At 38.1% G+C, this 23,144-nt stretch overlaps 1 protein-coding gene across 17 annotated transcripts in view; it reads left to right on the top strand.

Annotated features, from left to right (window-relative positions):
• Positions 1 to 23,144, top strand: part of PARD3 (par-3 family cell polarity regulator) — a 448,279-nt gene that overhangs the window by 296,536 nt on the left and 128,599 nt on the right. For all 17 annotated transcript variants that reach the window (XM_033067619.1, XM_033067689.1, XM_033067626.1 and 14 more), the window contains 2 exons: positions 4,876 to 5,103; positions 11,778 to 11,994. In XM_033067619.1, the coding sequence (XP_032923510.1) occupies positions 4,876 to 5,103; positions 11,778 to 11,994 (445 nt within the window). The remainder of the gene's footprint in view (positions 1 to 4,875; positions 5,104 to 11,777; positions 11,995 to 23,144) is intronic.

The raw sequence follows: 23,144 nt of genomic DNA on the forward strand, positions 1-23,144 counted from the left end.
AGTGTAGTTTTCCTCTATGTGTAACACCTGGATTAAATTCTAAAAAAAGAGACAAGTTGGATAACTTGGGTGAAAGAGCATGACCATGCCATCTGGACTAGGCAGTTACATATTTTGTGCGTAGCAAATGTGCTGGAAAAAGTTTTCAGTGGCTGGAAAAAAGCAAAACACCTTTTTCTGTACTTGTCTTTTACTTATCTTGTGTACTTTTAACCAGGTTTTGTATATAAACACTGGATATCTCCCATTACTGAAGATGGATGTAGCTGTTAAACAAACCACTTACTGTAGTTTGGCTTAAAAATTGTCCGGTTCTAAGAAAAAAGTATGCTTCAAATGTGTGGTGAACTATGCTTTAATGAACTCTAGAAGCCAGAAAACTTCAATATGTATTTACTTTAGAAAAGATAAAAACAAACTCTGTTACTGTGACAGTTGGATTTAATAGTATTGGCTGAAAAGGAGAACACCTCCAGCCCTAGTTACTGTAATAGTTTTTTAATTATTTTTCTTTCTATAGTTCACTTGAAGTACCTAATCCTTGCAGTGTTTACAGTTCATCCTAGAGGTCAGAAGTATATTCAGTAGCAATTGAGCATGGCTCATTTATGGAGTCTCAGGCATACTACAGCTCTAGGGGGTTATTTTTCCATGTGCATGTTATGAAAATGAAAAAAGAAAAAAATCAAATAACAATTATTTAAATTACTGATTTATTTTACACAATGCTTTTTAATTAAACTTTTGTTAAATGGAATAAAAATTAAACTGCTTTTGATGCAATTTCTTGCTGTATTCCTCTTCTGCCTTCCCCAGATGAAGTGTTAATCTCTTAGTGTCTGAACTGAACTAGAAATGGAAAAATTTATCAAATGAAATGGAGCAGATGTTACTAAGTAAATAGACTCACTGATAATGTCCTTCAAGGAAGTGTTTAGAAAGTAGACTTTATGCCTTTGCAAAACTGGTTTAATGAAATCCGGAGAAGTTTTTAGCATCAGTTGCAGGTAGCAGTTGCCTTGACAGCTCATAAAAATAATGTTTCAGAAAGAAAAAAGTTGTCATTTTAAATGATTTAAAAGAATGTGCTGATGAAAAATTTGTTTTATAGACTAAAATTAGCCAGTGGATGAAACATCATCTATCCCTTGACAGCACGCACTTTGCCTTTGCAGACTGCCCAAGCGGATTTGTGTCACTGTATAAATAATTACCTTAGGGTGAGATAAGGAGAGGAACAGAGAGTTGTTAAACAGCATCAGCACAAGGGAGAAGCAAAGGACTTGGGATGGGGAGCAGCACACAGGCTTCATGTGATGTCTGTGTGTTCAGTAGGTGTCCGTGCCATGGGAGAGGACCCTGCACATTCGTGCATGGACAAGGAGTGCATGCATGGCTGGGAGGGCAAGGCTTGGCCCTTGTCCCCAAGGACTGGCCAGATGGGGACACAGGGAGTGGAGGTGCATGTGTGGTGGGCAGGCGCTGTGCTTGGCAGGTCACAAAGCCCTCGGAGATGGACAGGGTGTGGGCACTGCCGAGCTGTGGGGAGGGTGCATGGTGGCAGTCATGGCAGGAGAGCTGCTGGGATACAGAGGGATGAATCTATCTCAAAGGATACTTGTTAAGGAAATCATTGGAAAGGGAGATTTTGATAAACTTCAAATTTTAAAGAATCCCTTTCATCCTCAGTCATATAAATATGCTTTAGGTAGATGTGTCTTTTCCTCTCCTTTTTTTCTACTTTAAATTCTGGTGTCAAAATAGAAGTAGAGCTCATTCTGAGCAGATAACGCTTCTGATGATTACCACCAGTGCTGTAAAGGCTGGAAGAAAATGCTGACATTTTTGTATTTAGAAAACAGCGTTTTGATGTAAGTCATAAATTTTAAACAGAATCCATTTTAAAGAAAGTTTGCTGTTTTTTACCAGATTATGGGTAAACAACTCACTTCCTGACTGGTGAATTCTAGTAATAAATTCTTAACACACAATTTACAGGGACACCTAACTGTATATTTTGAGAATAGTAGATTTGCTATGAAATAGCCATAGAAGATAATGAAGATATTAAAATATACATAGCTCTGTGATCACACTGATAAAATTGCTTGTGAAAGGAGTTTTCCCCATTTCAGATTCTGCAACCTGTTCACATTTGTGTTCATGGCCACCCAAGTTCAATAAATATTCTTATCATTTATGTAATCCATTACTAGTTTTACAATACTCAACATTAGGTCATATCCCAGATGGGATATCCTTTGGGAAAATACAACTTACATAAATACAGTTCTCACAAAGGAACTGTATTGGGTGTCAGGAAATGGAACTTTTTTTAATGTTCTTTATGAACACAAATGGGCACATAAATGCCTTCTTTATAATTACTGTTTACAGAAAGAGCCACTCAGTATTTAGGAAAAGATATATGAGCATTTCATGTGGAAGGTTGCAAAGCAGAATGTGAAATAAGGAAGTTTACAGTAAGTTGCTATGTAAGAGGACACCCTTTCCTTTTGTATATGAAATTGGATCTGTCAAACAGCTGGTTTATATATGATTGTCCCATTTCCTCTTTTCTTTTCCTCAAAGATGTTACATTATTTTTTTTCTGTCTCATAGGCAATCTTGAAAAGTAAAAAGCAAAGTAAAATCTCATTTCTTGTGTACTGCAGGCATTAGTGGAGGAGCAGCAGATTTGACCATGGACTAGAAAGGGGACAGTTTTATAGGGCACGGTGTAAATTGGAATGCTTTTACTTGGCAGAGAGAATGTTCTGTGAAATGCTCTCCTTAGACTTTGGGCCATTTTCAGAAATTTGGTGATTCCAGACTGAACCTTGTTTGCACAGCTGGGAAGCCACCAACCCTCCCTGGTTCTAGCTGGCCCTGTGCTCTGTCCCAGCCACCCTCACACCCCTCAGCCCTCTAACAAATACAGGCTGTACGTGAGAGGGTGTCTCTTCTAGGAGATGGGAATTAATGAAGATAAAATTTCTCATGTGTTGGGGTGCATTTATTTCTGACCACGGGTCCTAGCAGCAGGACTGCAGACTGCTGGGGGAACCAAACTGCAGGAGCTGTCTAGACCTGGGAGGGAAGATTTTTGGTTTATTTCTGTTTACAAGTTAATCTTATCAGTAGGGCAGCTGAAGGGAAATACTTTGACAACTGCTGTTTGAATTTATTTGATCTCAGGGATTTCAGTTTAACGTAATTGCTGAGACTTTTAATAGCTGAATAGAAAATGACAGCATTCACTGCCTTAGTTCAAGGTACCAAATGATGTGGAGAAAATTTGCCATGCTGCTATTCAGCATCTCTTCTGTGGGGACAAACAACCCCCTTTTCTCCCCAGCTAATACTGAATAGTTTTAGTAGTGCAGTAGCAGTTTTCCCTAATTTAAGGTAACTTTACATACCTTTGATAAAGAGCAGTGACAGATACTGTCTCTCTTCTGTCTCCTAATATCTACCAGAATAGGGACCATCTTCAGAACTTTGTATTATTCCAAGATAAATGCTTAAAAGAGGCAGTTTTCTTTTATTACACTATTATTCACACCTATGCTTACTAATGTGCTGTTCGTAGTTTTAGTATTCCTGGGGATTTAAGCCTTGGCTCTGGCTCTCAGTGGCAGCTGGCTGTGAAATTTATTTCTGACAGATAAGGGTACTGATGTCAGCTGGGTAACAGCATACCACCTGGGACTGTTGTGGTGCCACAAAAATTCTCTTTTGTGCCCCCTTTGAGTACAGAAATAGTGTGAATTTCATATTATAGGTGAGGGGTCTGGTCTCATAATTTCAGGAAATGTAGCCATGATGATGTTGTCCCACCTCATCTTGCTTGCCAGTCCCAAGTCCTGCAGTCCTACAGTCTAGCTAAGACTGTACTTGTGCTTTTGAATGAAATCAATGAAATATGGTTGGGTTTTTTTTTCCTCTGGAAAATCTTCCCAGTTTTAACTTTAGTGTGAGATCTGACTGTGCAGTTATGAGAATTGCAGTACAAGTGGTTGTCTGAGAACAAAGGCTGTACATTTAACCCACAAACCTGAGGAGTAAAGTCTGGATGGAGAAAGGCTTTTGCAGAACTCTGCCTGAGGCTTCCTTGGCACATCTCTGGACATGCTGCAGTGATAAGAGCTGCCCTCAACCCCAGCAGTAGTAGTGCTGCCCAAACAGTCACTCTTTGGGAGTGCCAGGAGTGTCTTTCATTTCCATCTGGATAGCTGGTATTGCCCATTTTATTGGGTCCTTTCCACAGATTATTGTTAAGCAATTTCACAAAATCTGAGCAAGTCAGCTAATACTTCTCATAAGTATTTAATTTAAAATTGTTAGCAATTTGGTGCAAGTGTTTTAAACTCAGACAAACAGCATGTTCCTTGAAACCAGAGTCAGTTTACTTTGCAAGACTGTTATACTAAACACAGTGAGATTCATGGCAATAGTCTCTGTTCATCAGTTGCTAGTACAGAGGAAATTTTCTACTCAAACCAAAAATAATTAATTGTTTTGTTAGATGGCATTAGATATGCATCTATGCTGGTTATATGAGCAAAGTTTTTAAAGCCCCATGATTTCTTTATCATTTAAATTGTGTAAAATAATGGTAATGGATGTTGGTCTCTCTTCACTGATTTGAAAAGCCAGACATTGCTAACATTGTCGGTTTCGTTGACTGTGACTTGACATACTCATTGCTTCTGAGACCAACAAATCTGTGGAGAATTCCCTACAGATTATTGAGAGATGATGTGAATAATGTTAAGTGGGTCCCTGAAGACTTTCAGGATGGATATGCATAATCAAGCATGCTGTTCTCAATACAAATTCTAATTACTTTTTTCCCCCCTTTAAATCACTAAGGTTCCCCAACCAGAGATGTGGGGCCTTCATTAGGTCTGAAGAAATCCAGCTCGTTAGAAAGCCTGCAGACAGCTGTAGCTGAGGTGACTCTGAATGGTGACATTCCTTTCCACCGCCCGCGCCCACGAATTATCCGAGGACGAGGCTGCAACGAGAGCTTCAGAGCTGCCATAGACAAATCATATGATAAACCTGGAGCAGATGATGATGATGAAGGCATGGAAACTTGTAAGTAAACTGTTGTTTTACATAATGAGTGTTTATGGCATAGGTTAATTCCTTTAGAAAGTGACTAAAGTAGTAGTACATAGTTTTAGAATTTTAAAATCATAGAATTAACTTCATCAGTATTTAGGCTTTTTCACTTCCTTTGCTTTAATGGATTGCCACAATCTGCAGCTTTCTTCCTTTCTAAAGTAAAAGAATAAGATTATTGGGAATGTGTTTACCTAAATTACTGGGAAAATATTCTGTAAGATGGCTAATTAATGTGCTAATGTAAACTAGAAAAAAATTTAGGCAGAAAGACAAACCCACTAAATTTATGTTACAAAATTATAGGCATCTAACTTTGAAATGGTACATTTGTAGTGTTGGGGGAATAAAAAGAAATCACTGTCCTTTAATTAGAGTGAGTAAGGTTGGCAGATCTAATCAAATATAAAGTTAATGATCAGCTATTACCCACCCTAATGGGCATTCATTTACATTTTCAGTTCTTTAACCCGAAGTATGACCCAACATGTGGAGAATGTCATTAACATAAAAGAATCACTTCAAAGCTAACCTTATCATTATTGAACTATCTAAGAATGGGCTGGTAAAATGACAACTCATATTGAATGAAAATAGTATGAATGGTAAATTACCTCAATCAGGGGTTGTATTAGAATCATTGAATTTTTAACCTTCATGTTGTACTACTTTCAACTTGTCATACACCAGCAGAATTTTTTTTTAATCAACCTGCAGCTAGTTAGAAGTTTATGAATGAAGATGATGATGAGAAGGTTGAAGTAGTAAAGTATTTAGCCTGAATTTAATAAAGGCTTGAAAAGGAGTTTTTTCACTGTCTTTTGAAAGTTTTTTAGTTTCAGAAATTCTGTTTCGTAAGCCTCATTCCCTAATATTCTTTTATACGTTACTTCTGTAACCACTCTTTTATTTTTTTAAAAAACTCCTGGCCTTTTTTTTTTTATCTGCCTCTTTTTAAGAGTGTTCTGAGGCCACATGGGAGATCATTTTGCCAGTCACTTTTCTCAAAGGTAGCTACAGATTGAATTAATTCTGCTTTACTTTTCCAGCACCTAACAATTTCGCATAGCAGTGAGGCTGAATGCTGGTGTGGTGCTGTTGGCTGTCAATCTGTTTCTGGCCAGTAGAAGAATAGTTGTGATAAAATGTGCAATGATCCTACTCATTCTTACAAACTGCATGCCTGTGGTCTTTTGGGACATAAGACCTTGTTTTTATAGAAGGCCTTGTTGGTGTGAGCCCACTGATGGCAATATCCTGGTTTGAGGCTTCAGATATCCAAGGTTTATCTAGAAGTTACAGATGGTTTAACTTCAATTGATCAAAAATATAGTAAAACTGTTGTTGTGAAGAACTCTCAAGGTGAGAATAGGTTTATGAGATTCTAGTAAGGGGTTTTGAGCTTGTTAATACAATGTATAGAGAGTAGCAAGGAGGTATTTGGAACCCTTTGGATCCTTCACATGGGAGCAGGGGTGTTGTGGCTTAACTCCTGGAGCAGCCAAGCCCCAGGCAGCTGCTTGCTCACTCCCCCACCAGTGGGACTGGGGAGAGAATTGGAAGGCTAAAAGCTGGAAAACTTGTGGATTGAGGTATAGTCAGCTTCATAGGGAAAGCAAAAGCCTCCTACAAAAGCAAAGCAAAACAAAGAATTCATTCACTGCTACCCATGGATGGGCAAGTGCTCAGCCATCCCCAGGAGAGCTGGGCCCCATCATGTGTGACTGCTACTTGTTGGGAAGACAGACACCATCACTCCAAATGTCCCTGACTTCCTCCTCTACCCACACCTTCATGTACTGAGCAGGATGCCATGTGGTCTGGAATATCCCTTTGCTCAGCTGGGGCCACCTGCCCTGGCTATGTCACCTCCCAATCTCCTGTACATCCTCAACTTCCTCACCACTGTGGCCATATAAAAAGCAGCAAAGGCCTTGGCTCTGTGTGAGCCCTGCTCAGCAGCAACACAAACATTTCTATATTATCAACCCTGTGTTCAGCACAAATCCAAAACACAGCTCCATACAAACCACTGTGAAGAAAAATAACCCCATGCCAGCCAAAACCAGCACAAGCAGGAACCAGACAAAGCCTTCTGGCTGAAATCAAAATGTCATGGGGGGAGTCTTTGCCCTCGTCTCTGTCTGGATGAAGTTGTCTCACACTGGTGGACCAAGAGCCACCTCATGTCATAAGAGAGCAAGAGCAAGGCTTGTCAGATCCCACATAGTAAAGAAGGGCTGAGCAAAGTGTGACCAAGCTATATGTGCAGAACTGTGCATTTTATTGTGTTTAATAACTTCCACATATGGTAATGTAACATCTAAGAAGTATTCCAGAAATTTGAAATGCCAGGTTTATAGAAGCAGATGAGTAGAAAAGCAAATATAATAAGTTGATTGGACAGAATTCAGTCCTTGAGGATTTTTTCTTCTCATGGTGACTGTGGGAGCTTAGGAGCTGTCCCAGCCCTCTGTTGCCTGTCTTCCTGAAAACGTCTGTATCTTCATTAAACCTCACAGCACTGCAGTCTGCTCCACTTTGTGTAAATTCTATATGGCCTTAGGTTCCAGAGAATTCACCAAATGGTGTCTTCAGCTGGACAAAGTTTGGGCACATGTGAATATGTAGGAGTTTAACAATCTGGTTCTAACGTAACTAATGCCTCACTGCTGTCATAACGACGTTGCCTAAGTTTTTAAAAAATTGTATTTAATTATTCCATAATTGTTTGAAATTAGAATGTGGCTTTTTCTCATTATAAAACCCAGGCAAACATGCTGGTGGTCTATTTGCTGATGCCCTTGAGGTTGGATCCATTTGTCTTACTGGAATTTTTTTGCCTTTCTCCAAGTATTTCAGTGCTAGAAGTCGTCCAGACAGTGACCCACTTTGGATTAACAAATAATAGCACTGCAATGTATTGTATAGAGGAGTTCCTAACATGTCACCATTCCTTATACAAAGGCCATAAAAAATACAGGTAGTATATGTGACAAAGGGGCTGACTCTTCCAAATGTCGTTGGAACAATGTGCTATTAAATTACTTAATGTGGGGTTAAAATCAGAATGCACTGACTGGTTCTGAGGTAACATTTTAAGTATTAGAGAAGATGTGTGTGAGTTTTAACGTCTGTAAAAAACGAACATTTGTGGAAGGAGGTGTGGGTGTTCAGATTTTACAGATAATTTTTCCTGGCTTTTTTTCTTTTTTCTTTTTTTTCTTTTTTTTTTGTTTGTTTTTTTATTTTTTTGTTTTTTCTTTAATACTTGAAATAGCTGACTAGAAGCAAAATGTTTATCTTTAGTGGCATGAAGAAGAACAAGGAATTTTGATTGGGAGAGATCAACAAAGCTTTCTAATCTTTTGCTGAATCTTAATTGCTGGAATTTAGGGCTGTATTAAATATCACAATAAGAGGCCTAGAAAGCTTAGTGGCAAAATAGTTTCACATTAAGTAGCTTTGATTCCTCATGTGCATCTTTTCCATTTTATAGGCTAATTAGGAGAATAGCTTCACAATACCTGTTTGTGTAGTTCTCCATACTGCAGTGTGGTTCATGAAATGACACTAGTGTTCAGTTTAATTGATGTTTAAAGTATACTCCAATTTAATTTTTTGGCTTCAGCATCCTGAATGGGGAGGCAGGAGGTTGCAGGGAAAAAAGGAAATAACATCACCAAAACAAATACATCCTGCATTTTGCAGTAACCTAATGTCATTACTGCAACATAACAAAAATTAGAAGTTTCATTTGTAGCTTGGGTTTGAATTTTAATTGAGCAGCATTTGCATTTGTTCTAAACACCAGTAATTATGTGTATGTTAATTGCAGGATGACTGCACTGCATAAAAGTGAAACAAGCTTCTTCATGTTGGGTCTTTTTAAGGAAAGTGGAAATCTATTTAGTCCAGTAGAGAGACCAGTGTTTACTCCAGGAGAGCAGGCATCCCAGTTCACAGGCCTCAGTCTAAGCTACAGAGTTAATTGCAAGAAAACTGTGTATGATAGACAAATATTAATTGCAACTCAAATACAGAAAGGAGAAAATCTTCTTCATGGAACGGGCAAAATAAGTAGTAAGTGAAAGCTTTGTGTCCTGGTTCTGGCCAGGACAGAATTAACTTTTGCAGTAGCCAGGAGGGGCCATGGCCAGGACCCAGAGGTTATTCTGTGTCACCTCACATCATTTTCCAGGGCTGGGGGAAGGGGTCCCTACCAGGTCCTGCAGAATAGTGGAGGGAACAGTGAGTGTTGTCAGAGGTGAGAACTTGCGTGCCAATCATTCTTTCCTTGTGTGGTCTTTTATTCCTGGTGTTGCTGCCATTGTTGGTTTTCTTATCTCATGGCTGTCTCCAGTAAATTGTTCTCATCTCAACCTGTGATCATTACCTTTTGTGCCTCCAGCTGTCCTTTCCATCCCAATGCAGGGGCAGAGGGAAGGGAGAGTCTGAGTAGGAGCACCAAACTGGGGAGCACCTTTCCTAAACCATGACACACTGTTATGGCAAATTGTTCCACAACTCAGCATAGCACAGTAAACAGTACATATTTATGATTTATTTAATGTATTGTTGTATGAGTATGAACAAACACAGGTCAAAACTGATTCATCTTTAAAATTCTATCAGTGAAGTTCCAAGTAAACAGTTGACTTCAAAATTAGTCAGAAATTTTATAGTTTTTTTCTTTTTTTACTAATTATATTCGTTTGCAAGTACAGTCTTTTAAATGTCTAGTTAGAACAGATTGTAGCTATAAATTAACATGTAAAAAATTACCATTCCAAAGTGCTTTTCCACAATTCTTTTAATAATAACTAAATATCATTCCAGATACTGATTAAGAAATGCTGGGACCAAAAAAAGGACAAGAACAGCTAGTACAGAGGCATGTACAGAACCTATTAGTTTCCTAAAATACAATAACATGAATATTAGAACTGTTTCTCCAGTTGAGAAGCTGTATCATCTGCTGTGCTCATACCACTCCTGAATTAAATGCCAAGGCCTGGCCACTCTGGTGGTTTGTACTTCAGAGTACTAGTTAAGATTGAAAAATAATTATTAATGTGGAGATGTATCTGACATGGTATATTTTCCTTGAAATATGTCTGTATGATCATCCAGGGCTGGAAATATTTATAGAAAACTTGATACTTGGTGAATAAGTACAATGTCTGTTGGACATGTCTATGGATTGTAATATTAAGGAATAAAGAATATTTTGCAAGCAAGTTTCTGAGAGAGAGAGGATATATTGAATGGCTTTTCAGTCAGTGATTTGTAGACTTTCCAGGTTCAATGATTTACTTGTAAGGTGAAGATGAATGATAACTAAGAAAAGCAAGCTTACATTCTACAGTAGTCTATATATGAGAAATTTCTGAAGAATTACACTCTTCTATTGGCTGTAGAAGAGTTGCTGAGATCTTGAGCAGTATTATCAGAATAATACTAAAAAGTAGTAAACATAGGTGAAACTACAATTTTTTTCCTTCTATAAGCCATGATCATTTCAAAATCTTATTGAGTGCCAAATTTTTCTTTCTTTTCCATAGACTGTGTATATATAAAGCAAGGCTGTATTTATCAAATTCTACTGCCAAAAGTTGTTTAGAGCCTTTGTATTCATTGGAACTACAGGAGGCAATACTAAGTGTGCATCTGTGATCCTAATTGCTGCTTTGTGCAGTCTGTGGGAAAGCTGGGAGATGGTTGGAGCCCTTCTTACATGTGATGATATAAAATGTTAGAGCTCATGGAAAGTCACAGCTTCATGAGCCATGCAGTGCAGTGTTCTGACCCACCAGCTGGAAGTGTTTTATTTCTTTCTTACTAAACTACTGAAGCAGTTTTCAGGTTTTCAGTGGATTTTTTTTCTTTTAGTAATTTTTCTTTCAAACTTTCTGAAATACATGTGGGCTGTGAAGTCTAACCTTGGGTGTGCCTTAGGACTCCTGGTCTTGATTAGGATCAGAGAAGGAACATGTTACTGCCCTTAAAGTATTTTACTTGTTCTGCTGGATGAAATCTCCCCACCTGAACCTCCCAGGCTACCTCATCTCAACCAAGAATAGCACCAAAAATAACAATCATAGTGCTTGATGTGTTCTAAATGACTCCAGGAAATTAAGAAGCATAACAAAACTATTCTATGCTTCCAGAAGGAGAAAATGTCAATTATGGCTTGTGTTGAGGGTTAACACTCCCTAATGACTTTCGTATTTTTATGAGAATATTACTAAGCATTTATGGACAAAGTATGCTGCACTGCTGTTGTTACTTCTTGCAGATATTTCTAAATCTCTCCTCAACTGATTTAGGTACTGAAACAAAATGAGCCAGTTAACATCACTTTGCTAATCCTCTTTATTAATCCATAGATTATCCTGAGTATCCATAAAGTGCAAATTGTGTTTTGCAGAATGGTCTGGAAAGGTGAATTTTTTACTTTTATGATTTTAGTACTTCTAATGAACCCTCTTGGAAATCCATGTGAGCAGATACTGATTTAAAAAAAAAAAAAAGTTTGTTGTGGTTTTGCATATATTCTACTTCAAAATACATTATGCAATATACCAAAAAGTCTGCCATTTTTGTTTGTTGTTATGTTCCTGATGTTTTTTAATATGTGCTTTCAGTGGAGGAAGACACAGAGGAGAGCTCAAGATCTGGTAGAGAATCTGTATCCACAGCAAGTGACCAGCCATCCCACTCATTAGAGAGACACATGAATGGAAGCCAAGATAAAGGTGACAGAAAAAAAACTGGAAAGGAAAAGAAGAAAGATCGAGATAAAGAGAAGGATAAAATTAAGGCAAAGAAAGGAATGCTGAAAGGCTTAGGAGACATGTTCAGGTAGGTACTTTGCAATCAAATGTAAGTGAATTATAAAAAGAAGTTTCTTTTTCTAATTTGTCATTATATTGTAAATTGTTGCTGAGGCCGTATTTTACTGTGCAAATCCATACACAATGCATATAGGCTGATGTCTCAATTTTTGAGCCTATGGGTGGTGTCATAAAAGGGAAGCAGCTCAGAATGGAAGAGAAGGAGATGGCTGGCAGGCCAAAGGAAAGGAAAGGCAAAGGAAAAAGTAATCTTAAGCCACAGACTGCTTGGTTTTGAAAGAGTATTTGGTGATGTCTAAGTCATCCACATAACCTTTGACAACTCAAAACATTTGGGATTTTGTTTTTTTCTTCTGTAATATTTTACCCAATGTGTTGCTAAATGAATGTTTTTCTTTGCTTCACTATTGACTGTTTGTATCATGGAGGCATGATGTGAAAGAGATTAATCAGTTTGAGATTGAGAAACAGCATGCTCCTCTCAAGGAAGACAAGATCTAAGGTTGTGTGCTCTGAGAACCCATAGAGAACGGGTCAGGGAAAGGCCTACTTTGCCAAACACTGAGTTCTTTTTGAAGAAGTTATCTCTCCAGCTCCATCTCTCCACCTTTCAGGCATAAGTGATCTGAAAGGAGCACACTGCTGAGGTATACCCTGCTGTGGTGGGTAAATGTTGTAACATGACAAACATCTTTGATCACTTGTGGAAAGGGGTCAAAGAGCAAGAAAATCAGTCCTTCCTTTAGCAGGCTAGAGTAAATAAATTTATTTCAAAGAAAAAGCAATATTAAGGCACTGTTTATTTCGTTACTTAATTTTAAAGTGAGGTACTGATATTTTAAATATTTATTAATGATTCTGCTCAGAAACCACATAAGGGGAGCTTCAGTTAACTTTCATCACATTACTTTCTTTATCCTGTAAAATATTAGTTTAATATGTATTGTAACTGCACAGGTTCTTGAGAATTGTTCTGTGACTGAGAATCATATTACAAGAGTAGTAAGTAGAAAAAGTGGTTAATTAGGAAAAAAGGTAGTTAATTAGAAAATATTGTTTTGACATCTACTTTAGAAAACACAAATATGAGGCTGTTAGACAGTGTATGCCATAGAACACAAGAAGAAATATAAAAGATAGTCCCACATGTCAGGTAGAAGAGAGTCCTTCAGCCCCTGAGACCCATGGGGATGCTCCTTATCCTCTGGACATTTGCCTGCCTCAGTTCAAGCCTGGAGCAGAGCATTGCACCCCACTCTGGGAGAGTGTGGAAGGCAGGAGATATAAAATGCTGACTGGTTCTTTTCTGCTCTCTCTCATTTTTAAACAGCAGAAATGACAGGTAAAGTTGAGGCATGATATGTGTGATAAATTCTACAGGCTCTAAGTAGTAGCATCTTGGATACCTTGAGTGTTGTCTTGTGAGTTCAGTCAGAAAGTGTTTACAGCATCTAGAAAGCTTGGACAGCTTCATGGTCCAGACAAGGTAACCTTTTCTGTGTGCTTGATATACTACTTCTGAAATCTCTAATCTGGAAACAACACTAATTTGAGTGATAGGATGATCCAATGCTTTGTTGTTTGCTCTTCATAACAGTCAACATTTTCTTGAGTTTGTTTTTTTTTTTTCCTTCACTACCATTTCTGAGTGAACTTTACTTTTCAGTCTCCTCTTAATTAAAGTGAGAGCAGTGCTATCTGGGTATAGCTGACTCCTCCTGGATCTGTAAATTAGCTTACACCTTGTCAGCCCACACAAGAGAGGTGTTCCTGGCAAGGAAGAAAATGCTGATTGAGAGAATTAGGCATTATGCCTCATTTCCACTTGGTGCTTGATTTGCTTTGCTGACAGGCTTCTCAATAATGTTTGAGCGATGGGCTTTGTTATGTCTGCAAAATAAGCTACTACTTCTACCTATAACATGCTTTGTTTTTCTGTACATTTGACATATATCATAGATATCAAGTAATCACTGAAAGAAGTTTTGTGATAGAAAATAATGATGACAGTAACATTTAAAATTCAAACCAGGATCAAAGCATAATTGGATATTTTAGTTCTGTACAACATTGTGATTTCTTTGTCGTTCTTTTTCTTTCCTCCTTTTTCACTTTTTCCTTCTTTTTCAGTACTCTTAATTTTTAAACAATCTTTCTTCATTAGGTTGGATGGGCAGAAACACTGGCAGGACGAAATTGCTATTAACTGGCACTTAATTCCAATGTCTGTATTTAGCCAAAGGGCTTTTCATTGCCTTTATGCAAACTGACATCTGATAAAGTAGAGTCTGTGTGATGTGTAAAAATAAGTCTCCCTGTGTTCCTAAGTTAAAATCTTAGGATTTGCTTCTGGAATCTTCATTAAACTCTACTGTGAAATGGAAAATCCCACTAGAGAGCCCTAGGTTACCTTTATCCTTCAGCATCTACTCATCATTTCCAAGAAATCCCTGGATGATTCAGATAAGAAGTTAAAATCATCAGTAAATCTTCTAAACACCTCCATTGTTTTACTGTTTGTATCCAACATAGTATAAAGAGATTTGACATAACCTTGGTGGAGAACTGCAAACTGCAAAACTGTGTGGCTCTGGCACACACAGCTCCCATTATTTCCAGAGGACCTTTGCTGGCACTGGGCTGTGGACAGGCTGGAAGTTCATCCTTCTGACTGTGACATAAATCTATCTGAGGATGCATGTATTTCTTTTTTCAAATTGACATTTCAGGACACAACAGATTATTGAATTATGCCATTTGGTTGAGAAGTCTCTTCACAGATGAAAATAGGACAGAAGTTAGCCTAGGAAAGTGTTGAGCAGAAATATTGGTCTGTTGGAGGAGAGGCAGATGCTGCAGTGCTTTGCTTACACCCGAATCTCTGCTTTCTTCTGAGTAGTGAGATCATTCTTGTCTTAGCCTTTCAAGAGGACCGTGTGCCAAATCCTGTGGCCTGTGAAATGCTGTGCAGTTAGAGGGTGCCTGGATGGCCACTGCCAGCTGAGCAAATAGGTTTTGGGAAGCTGATATGAAGTTCTGCTAGTTTTTTGTTTCAGAGAAGCCTTCAGTGGATATATGTTTTGACATCAGAAGTTTATAAAAATCTGTGTGCTTCTCCAAATGGAGTATGAAATATGTTTATTCATTTTGAGTCTGATTTTGTTTATTTTTAAGTAGAGATTTTGTTTCTTGATAAAAATTAACCTGACAAAAACAATCAGTAGTTGATGAAGTCATTGTAATGCTGCCTTAAGAAAGAGTCTTCACGGTTTCAAAGAGTGTGCCTGTAATTAGTGCTGGTATATGTATGTTATTTTAATGAGTCTCTGTGTTGTGTGATTCTTTGACATTCCTCTCCTGACAGAAAAATGGCACAGGGTGCCTTTTTCCCCTTCCTTTTGTCCCTGTCACGTACAAAGTATTTTTATGAAAGTGGCTCTCAATAGGATATGAGAGAGGAAGATTTGAAATGTTATTTTTGAAGGCTTTGGATGGTGATGATGAGGAAATGACACATCTGCTGTGGTGCTGCTGATCACTTACAATCCCTTTACTTAGTTCATGCTTCTTCCCAGTGTACAAGCTTAGATATCATTGTTAGATGGATGACTGGACTGGTGATGATGTAAAGTATGTCCAGCAAGTGGTCAGTCTCAGGAAATAGTGTGTCTGAGGAATAACATCTTTAGGAGCAAATGAACCTTCAAGACATTGAAAATAATGAGGAGGAAGAAGCAGCTCTGGGTTTTCAAAAAGGCAGGAAAGGGAATAGTAGGGTGGCCAAGCTAGCTAGTAATGTCTTGCTGAAAATATCTAGAGACAGTCATTCACTGCCTGATTAAAAAAAAAAGCCAAACCTACTGAAAAAATTAACCCTTGATATGACTGGAGAAAAATGGCTTTGAAAATTCATATGGTATGTTTAGATTTGTGTGGGGAGCAGATAATGAGAACAAAATATGGGAAATATGACTTGTATCTTAACCTGGAGTTTAAGCAAGCAATATCTGCATTGGTTTTGAAGGTTATTTATGGAATAGATGTAATGTAATTTGAAGCATCTGTGGATAAGTATGTTATATGAAGCAAATAAATTTTCTACCATAGGAATTAATATCTAAGTTCCACATAAACATGACTTTTCAATGGAGAACATAAGCACTGTATATTGAGCTTCACAGAGCAAGGTAGTTTGCTCAAAATTAATCATATGCATAGGTGTTTTTTTGTATCAGAGGTTGCATATTTAGAGACCTGGCCTGTAATGCTGATGGACATGTAAAGTCATAATGTATGGTAGGTGATCCTTAATTCCCATTTTAAGTATGGTAGCATATAGATGGGTAAATCAATGCACTGAATAACCAATGCAAATTTAATATACACAGATTACCATTAAAATCTAATCCTAATTAGATTTAATTACATTTAAAGTGATTACTGGGAGCCTTGCAGTGTTGTATCTTCCAGTTTTGTGAGAGGAAATAGATAATTCAGTTTGCAACCTTGTTCAGTTGAAATCAGATATACTGCTGGCTATTTTTCTCCACACACATCTGTTTCCAAGGTGCACTGGACATGTCCAGATTTATAAACATACTATTTGTAGCTCTGAATTACACATTTCAACCACATTAGCTATCTGAAACCACTGACTAGGCATTTGGGAGAATAACCTATGTGGATTACTGTTGCTTGTTACATGACTTCCTTGTATTGCCTATTCTGGTTTTCATTTACGTTTTCTCATTGTAATGTCTGTGAGGAGATGAAAAGCAAGTCACAAAGGTTACACCACTGATTTAGTAACTACCTTCTTTCTCGTTAATAGCAATCTTCAGACTTTTAACTAGGCACAATAACTAAAACATGTCAGAGTTGTGTAAAATACTGTTGAATTATATCCTAATCAGCAGGACTGGCAAATACCTCAAACTTGATAAAACAAAATGTATTGTCTGATTTCTATCATTCAGTAGCTTAAGAAGCAGCAATAATGACATTTTCCTTGGAAGCATGACTAACTGGACTTTGTATTGGTGAATGACACTTACTGATATATGGACTTAATAGAAAACATGGGAATGAGCTCTAAAAGTTAGAGGGTTTTTTTCTTTAGTGCTCGTGGAACAAAATGCCATAAATCTTCAGCCTTGAAACACAGAGGAGGAGGTTAGTGCTTAAACACCCATCAGCTGCATCATTTCAAACTTGGAAGCTCATTGTGTGCACACTGAACTGTGCCTGGGTTTGCTAATGCTCGTATGAGAGCGTTGCCGACAGCTTGTGGAGCTTGTGCTGAGGCTTTCATCAGGAACGCTGAGCTGGGTCGTTGGTCAGGTAAATGGAATCTGGGGCCATTTGTGCTCTGGTTTTTGCCTGCTGCTATTAGAAGCCAGCTGGCAGAACTGTCATTAAGTCCACATCTGCTTCCCCCCTTCTGCCACCAGCTAGAAAATTCATGGCCTACTATAATCCTGGATCCAGGGTCTAAGCAGGATATCCTTTCAAACTTAAGAGGAGGAGCACCGACCTCATCCCGACTGCAAGTGGGATACTGTTGATGCACCTTTGCTCCTCTGGGCTACTTTGTCCTGATCCATTTTCAAAGTTTCAGCTGGCTACTGGGACACACAGCCTTTCAAATGAAATCAGCCATGCAGCAAATTGTCATCTTTGATGCAGAGATGATTACCCAGGACTCTTAAAAGGGTCTTTCAAGGCACTTTCGTATTCTTCACTTCCTTCTTTCTAATTAAAGCTAAATAAGGGGTTGAAAGAGATAAGCTTGGTTGGAAATAACTTTTCTTTTTCATAAAGGCAAGTGGTGCTTCTTCCTTCCTCTGTGCATTTCTTTGCCTCTCTGTTTCCTGCTGCTGATGGAGGCAGCTGCTTTGAGGAGGGGTGTGTTTCATTGCCTGCAGCCCTGAGCACACCAGCTTTTGACTAAGATGTCATTGGGGCAGGGGGTGGTGGAATGGCAAATTTATGTTTCTAAACCAAACAAGTTCACATAATCTGTCAGGGATTTAAGGAATGCAGCTTCATTAAGTGGTTAGTAAACTCTATGACTTTTAAACGAAACACAGAAAGCAGTGGTATGCAATTGTGCAAGGGAGATTTGAAGTGGGAGATTAACATAATCATATGTGGCTTTCTGGTTTGTCACTCTGACAGAAAGCAGGGCTTTGCTCTATGTGTTCTTAACACTGGATTTTCCCAGAGTAAATCTTGAACTTATAAATCTGATGGTGGTATAGTGTATGGGGGTTTGATTGTTTTGGGTTTTTTTAAATTTTCAATGGAATCAGGGCTCTTGTTTCTAACATCCAGAAGTGTCAGGATGACTTGTTACTAGAGAGAAGTTCATAGTGGCTGCTAACATATTCTCCCAGTGTTCTTCCTTTGCTTGTCAGTGACTTTAAATAGAGAACCTTTGACACCTTCAGCTCTGTCTTTGCCTGCAAAGCAAGCGAGGGAGGCAGGCAGGGTGACAGCTGAGCCCTCCGCATCCTGCCCGGCGTTCTGCGCTCTTCTCTTCCAGGCCTGCTGGATGAATATAGAACACAAGTGTCAAGGATGACACCTTCTTTATAATCTCTGCAAAGCCAGCCTTTTCAGGGAAGAATTTGTTGACAGTTCAGAGATTCAAGTCAATTTCAGTTTAAGCTCATGTAGAAATAGGATTTTTTCCTCCACCTCATGTGATAATTGAAGACTAAACAGGCAGTGCCCTAGTCCATAACAAAGCATCATGAATAAATGCTGTCTTGAGACATGAAGTATTTGTTAGGTGAAAAGCTCTGTTAATGACATTTGTTTTGTTATCTCTTGGAAAGATTCTTTTGGGGTTTAATTCACTACTGGTAGCACCTGTATATTGGTATATATTGTGGATGCTGTAGATTATGTTTTTAGAGCAGAGTCTTCTTTGAAAATCCTTCTTAAAAATGGGAATAGGAATGTTGACTTAGAGGAAAATTAATGCAACTTAATATACTTTTGTATCTGGGATGACATAGGTGGTTAAGTCATATTTTCTTAAGGTACTTAAGTTGGCAGCTGCAGGACACCTGATCCTTTTCTAAAAGGCAAAGCTCCAACTTACTACTGCATTTCAGTTCCCAGGAGCAATGATCTGTATTTGTGGTGTGCTGGCAGGCTGATGCCTCCTGTAAAGATGTTACCATGTCCTACTATTGTGCAAAGAAGTAATCATTAAAGACATAATTATGCAACCCTTCAGTGAAAATGGCAAAATGGGATTAAACCAGTGTGTAATTTCTGGAATGGAATACACTGGCACAGAAATAGTTGATGAGCACCTGTGTTTCCCTGAATGCACTAGCAAAATAGTAGGTATAAGGCTTTCAGAAGCCTTATTTAGGCTTTTTAATTGTTATTTCAGGACAAACTAAGAGGAACACAAGTTTTGTAGGAAGAATAAGAGAGAAGGAAATATTGGAAACACAGTGACAATGGGGTATAGAAGTAGTATTTCCCCCACTTTGAATTTGTCAATGACTTCTGGAGGGAAAAAAAATAAGGAGGAACTGAAGAGATATTCAAAATACTGCACTCTTAGTGATTTGGGCAAGAAATGTTTTCTACTTGATTCATCTCCTACTCACAGCAGCCCAGCTTCAATTTTTCATCAGCTGAGTGTCATGCCCAGTTTAGTTTCAAATATCTCCAAGGATGGAGAGTCAGCAGCCTCTCTCAGCAGCCTGTTCCAATGCTTAACCACTCTCCTGGTAAAAAGTATTTCTCCTTGGTAAGATAGGAATAAGAGACACTGAATAATTGCTGGTACGAAAAATGTGAATCAATCAGCATGTACTTATCCTTCTCATGAATCAAGAACATGTGGATGTACAATAAGATTTTCATGCAAGAAAAGGACATTTTAAAGGACCTTTGTGATATGCTGTTACCCTGAGGGGCCCCAAGAGTAGAGGAACCTGAGCCTGTATTTGAGACTCATGACATTCATGACATGCTAAGTGTTAAGGAAGAACTTGCATAAATAAAGTGGTTCTTTTTTTTTTCGTTGTGCTTCCAAACATCTTACTTTAAATTGTCTTGGACTGGCAACTGTTAGGATCCTGAGCTGATTGGCTGATGTTATAATAGTGTCTTATAAGATCCACTGAGCTAGAAAAGTTGATTATTTTCTGTGGAACTGAGAAAGAAACAGTTGATATAAATCTTCCTTTCTACTATTTCATGCTACACCAGAAATTGTCATCTATTTTTTATTAAATATCTAAAGTTGGTGTTGTATTAATGCTGATACTTTTAATTTTTATCCCAAAGTACATATATTAAGTACAACCTCAGGCATTTGTAGTTCAGCCAGTCATAAAAGGAGGAAGTTTATTTTACTTTTGGAAGGGGAGAAAGGGTTATTTTTAATTCCACTCATGTTTGGTCGATTCCTTAGGATTTAATGTAAGAACATAAGAATTTGGTCACACAAGAGTTAAATGACACCCAGGAAATCCCTGTATCCCAGTGCTTTGCCTCTGACACTGAGCAGCAGAAGCTCCTAAGGGTGGGATGCCAGAACTGGGTGACCATACACAGTTCTTCCCAGTCTGTCTTCCAGACTTTCAGTGGGGATTTCTTGGGACAGTGCCTTTGTGCTCAAGTACAAAATACAGTGTGTGCACATATTCTGTTCTGGGCAATTTGTCTTGTTACCGATAAATTGGGCTATATTTACCTAATTCCAAAATACTACAAAATTTGAGGTATTCCATATACAAAAATGTCTTTTAGAGATTGTGTAAATGACTGTTGTATCAAGGAGCTGCTTTTGCATTTCAAGTGCACAGACCTGATTGCAGTGCACTGCAGTAGACCTGGCTCATTATGTCAGCATTTTATGGCACTCAGGTAAGCATGTTTACAAAGTAGCAGTAAACCTTTTTGATGTGCAATAACATTTCAGTAGTTAATGCAGTGTTCCACTGCATATTAAATTTTACCACTTCTGTGCAAACTTACAATAAGCAGAAGTGCAAGAAAGGGCTGTAGATGTTTATAAAATAGATCCTGCTGGAATGAATTCAAGAACTAGTTTTACAGTGTATGTTTGGTCTAGCTGATGATGTGGTTAACAGTAAATTTTGAAATGTTTGCTTTTGCAGAAGATAAATTCTCAATTTCTACAAATGTTAACACTTTTTTCAGGACTTAGTTGCTATCAGTCTTGTAGCTCCCAGTCCAAAAAGGAAAAAGAACTTACTACAGTTTCATTAAACTGCTTGGTGAACTTGTCTAATTTCAATAAATATAACAGCATACTACTGATATGACTGTTTTAAAGAGTTTGTATTTTATGTTGAAAGTATGTTGGAAATGCTTATTGGTAGAGAAATTCTCTGTTATAAATAACTAATTCAGTCAATGTTAACTGAATATTAACTTCACAGATTTAGCTTTGTCAATGAAATCTGCGTAGTTAGTTCTAATGTTTTTTGTGTTTGCAATAAAAAAAAACTCCTGGAGTTTGCAAGCTGTTTAAACTTTCAAGAGGAACTATTTTCTCACATTAAAAATAGGTTATTACCTGGTCCATGCTAGTGTCTCCAGGGGTTTTGATGTCCTGTGGTGTTTCCCGTGTTGTATAAATATGAAATATGTGTATGCTAAAAACATATGCTGGAGCTCCCAAATACTGGTGTTGAGTTTAATTTGAAGGTGGATTTTGGACAGATGAATCACTGAAAATGTGTGTAATTTCCTTTTTCATGCTATGCTGTTACAAGTAGTGCTTGGTAAAAAAAAAGTCTAATCAGTGACAAAGTTTATGGATTAGCTTTAAAAGATCTGAAAAAGAAGATTAAATAACAAAAATGCATCTAGAATCTTATCTTTATCAGCAATTTTGAGTATCACAATAATAAAAGTGGTATATTTTTATACTGATTGCTAGTGCCTCTAGCATATTCAACACCAGGTGTGTTTAGTATGCAAGCTGAACTGCTATTACACATTTCAACAGCAGCATACCACAAATAAATCTCAAATATTTCACAATGTTGTTATAGATGCTATCATTGTCTTTAACACATAGTGCTAAAATCCTGAAATTCAGAGTACAGCATGCTGGCACAGGCAGGAGTTTCAGATGTAGTGTGACAATTAAAGTATTTCTTTTCTCTGATGTTGCTGAGCAGGTAATGATACCAACAATATTAAATTCTGTAACCATTAGGAGTCCTGGTATCATCTGTAGAGTTCCAAATACTTTGCTAGTTCTGTTTGCTTTTTATAACCCCAAAGGAAGAAAATTGCTTGTGTAAGTTCAAGGAAATGTGAAGAATCAGTGCCGTTTTCATTGTTTGGGATTTTTTTCCCCAAGGTTTATTTTAGGCTATTCAGAAGAAATAGTGAAATGGCAGTGATAATTGGTGTATACTGTGTGCAGCACTGAGAGTGAGCAGAGCTGTTATCATTTGAAGAAGAACATCTCAAGAGCCAGATATCTTTGAAGTCAAGTCTGGGTTTATTTTAAACATCATCTGTCTGGATTACTAAATAAATACAGGCCTAGTCATTTGCTTCCTATAGTGCCTGCGCATGTAGAAATGAGAACAATAATGTCAGTCTGTATGGGCTGGTCCAGGTCTGAGATTTTTGATTTTCAGTGCTAGGAGCTTATTTATATGGTGGCTGGAACTAAAAAAAAAAGGAAAAGAAAAACAAAACAAAACCCAAAAACCCACAAAAAAACCCAACAAAAAAAACCTCAGAAACCAGCACCTAACTCGCCACCCCACAACTCTTGCCTGTAATTAGTCCTGAGCAACTCCTGCTTTGTACATCTTTTGAATCTGAAAAAATCTCAGCTCCCAGCTTGGCCCTAAAATAATCAGCAGTGTAAATCACAATTGATATAGTTATTTCAACTGCACTTACCATGAAGACAGCTCAAGCTCTGTCTACTGGCAGCTACAGGATGCCAGGCATCTCCAGGGCTCCAGGTAGCTCTGGGCAAGCCCTGGAAGCAGCTGCTGCAGGGACTTGCTGCCAGACTGCTGTCCCAGCAATGATCCACCTGAGTCTTCTTGCATCTGCTCCAGAGATGGTTTGTTCTGCTGCTGCTGCTGCAGTGCAAAGTCTTGCTCTTCATTTTCCACCCAGAAGATA

Source organism: Catharus ustulatus, chromosome 1 (assembly GCF_009819885.2).
Source record: "Catharus ustulatus isolate bCatUst1 chromosome 1, bCatUst1.pri.v2, whole genome shotgun sequence".
NCBI lineage: Eukaryota > Metazoa > Chordata > Aves > Passeriformes > Turdidae > Catharus > Catharus ustulatus.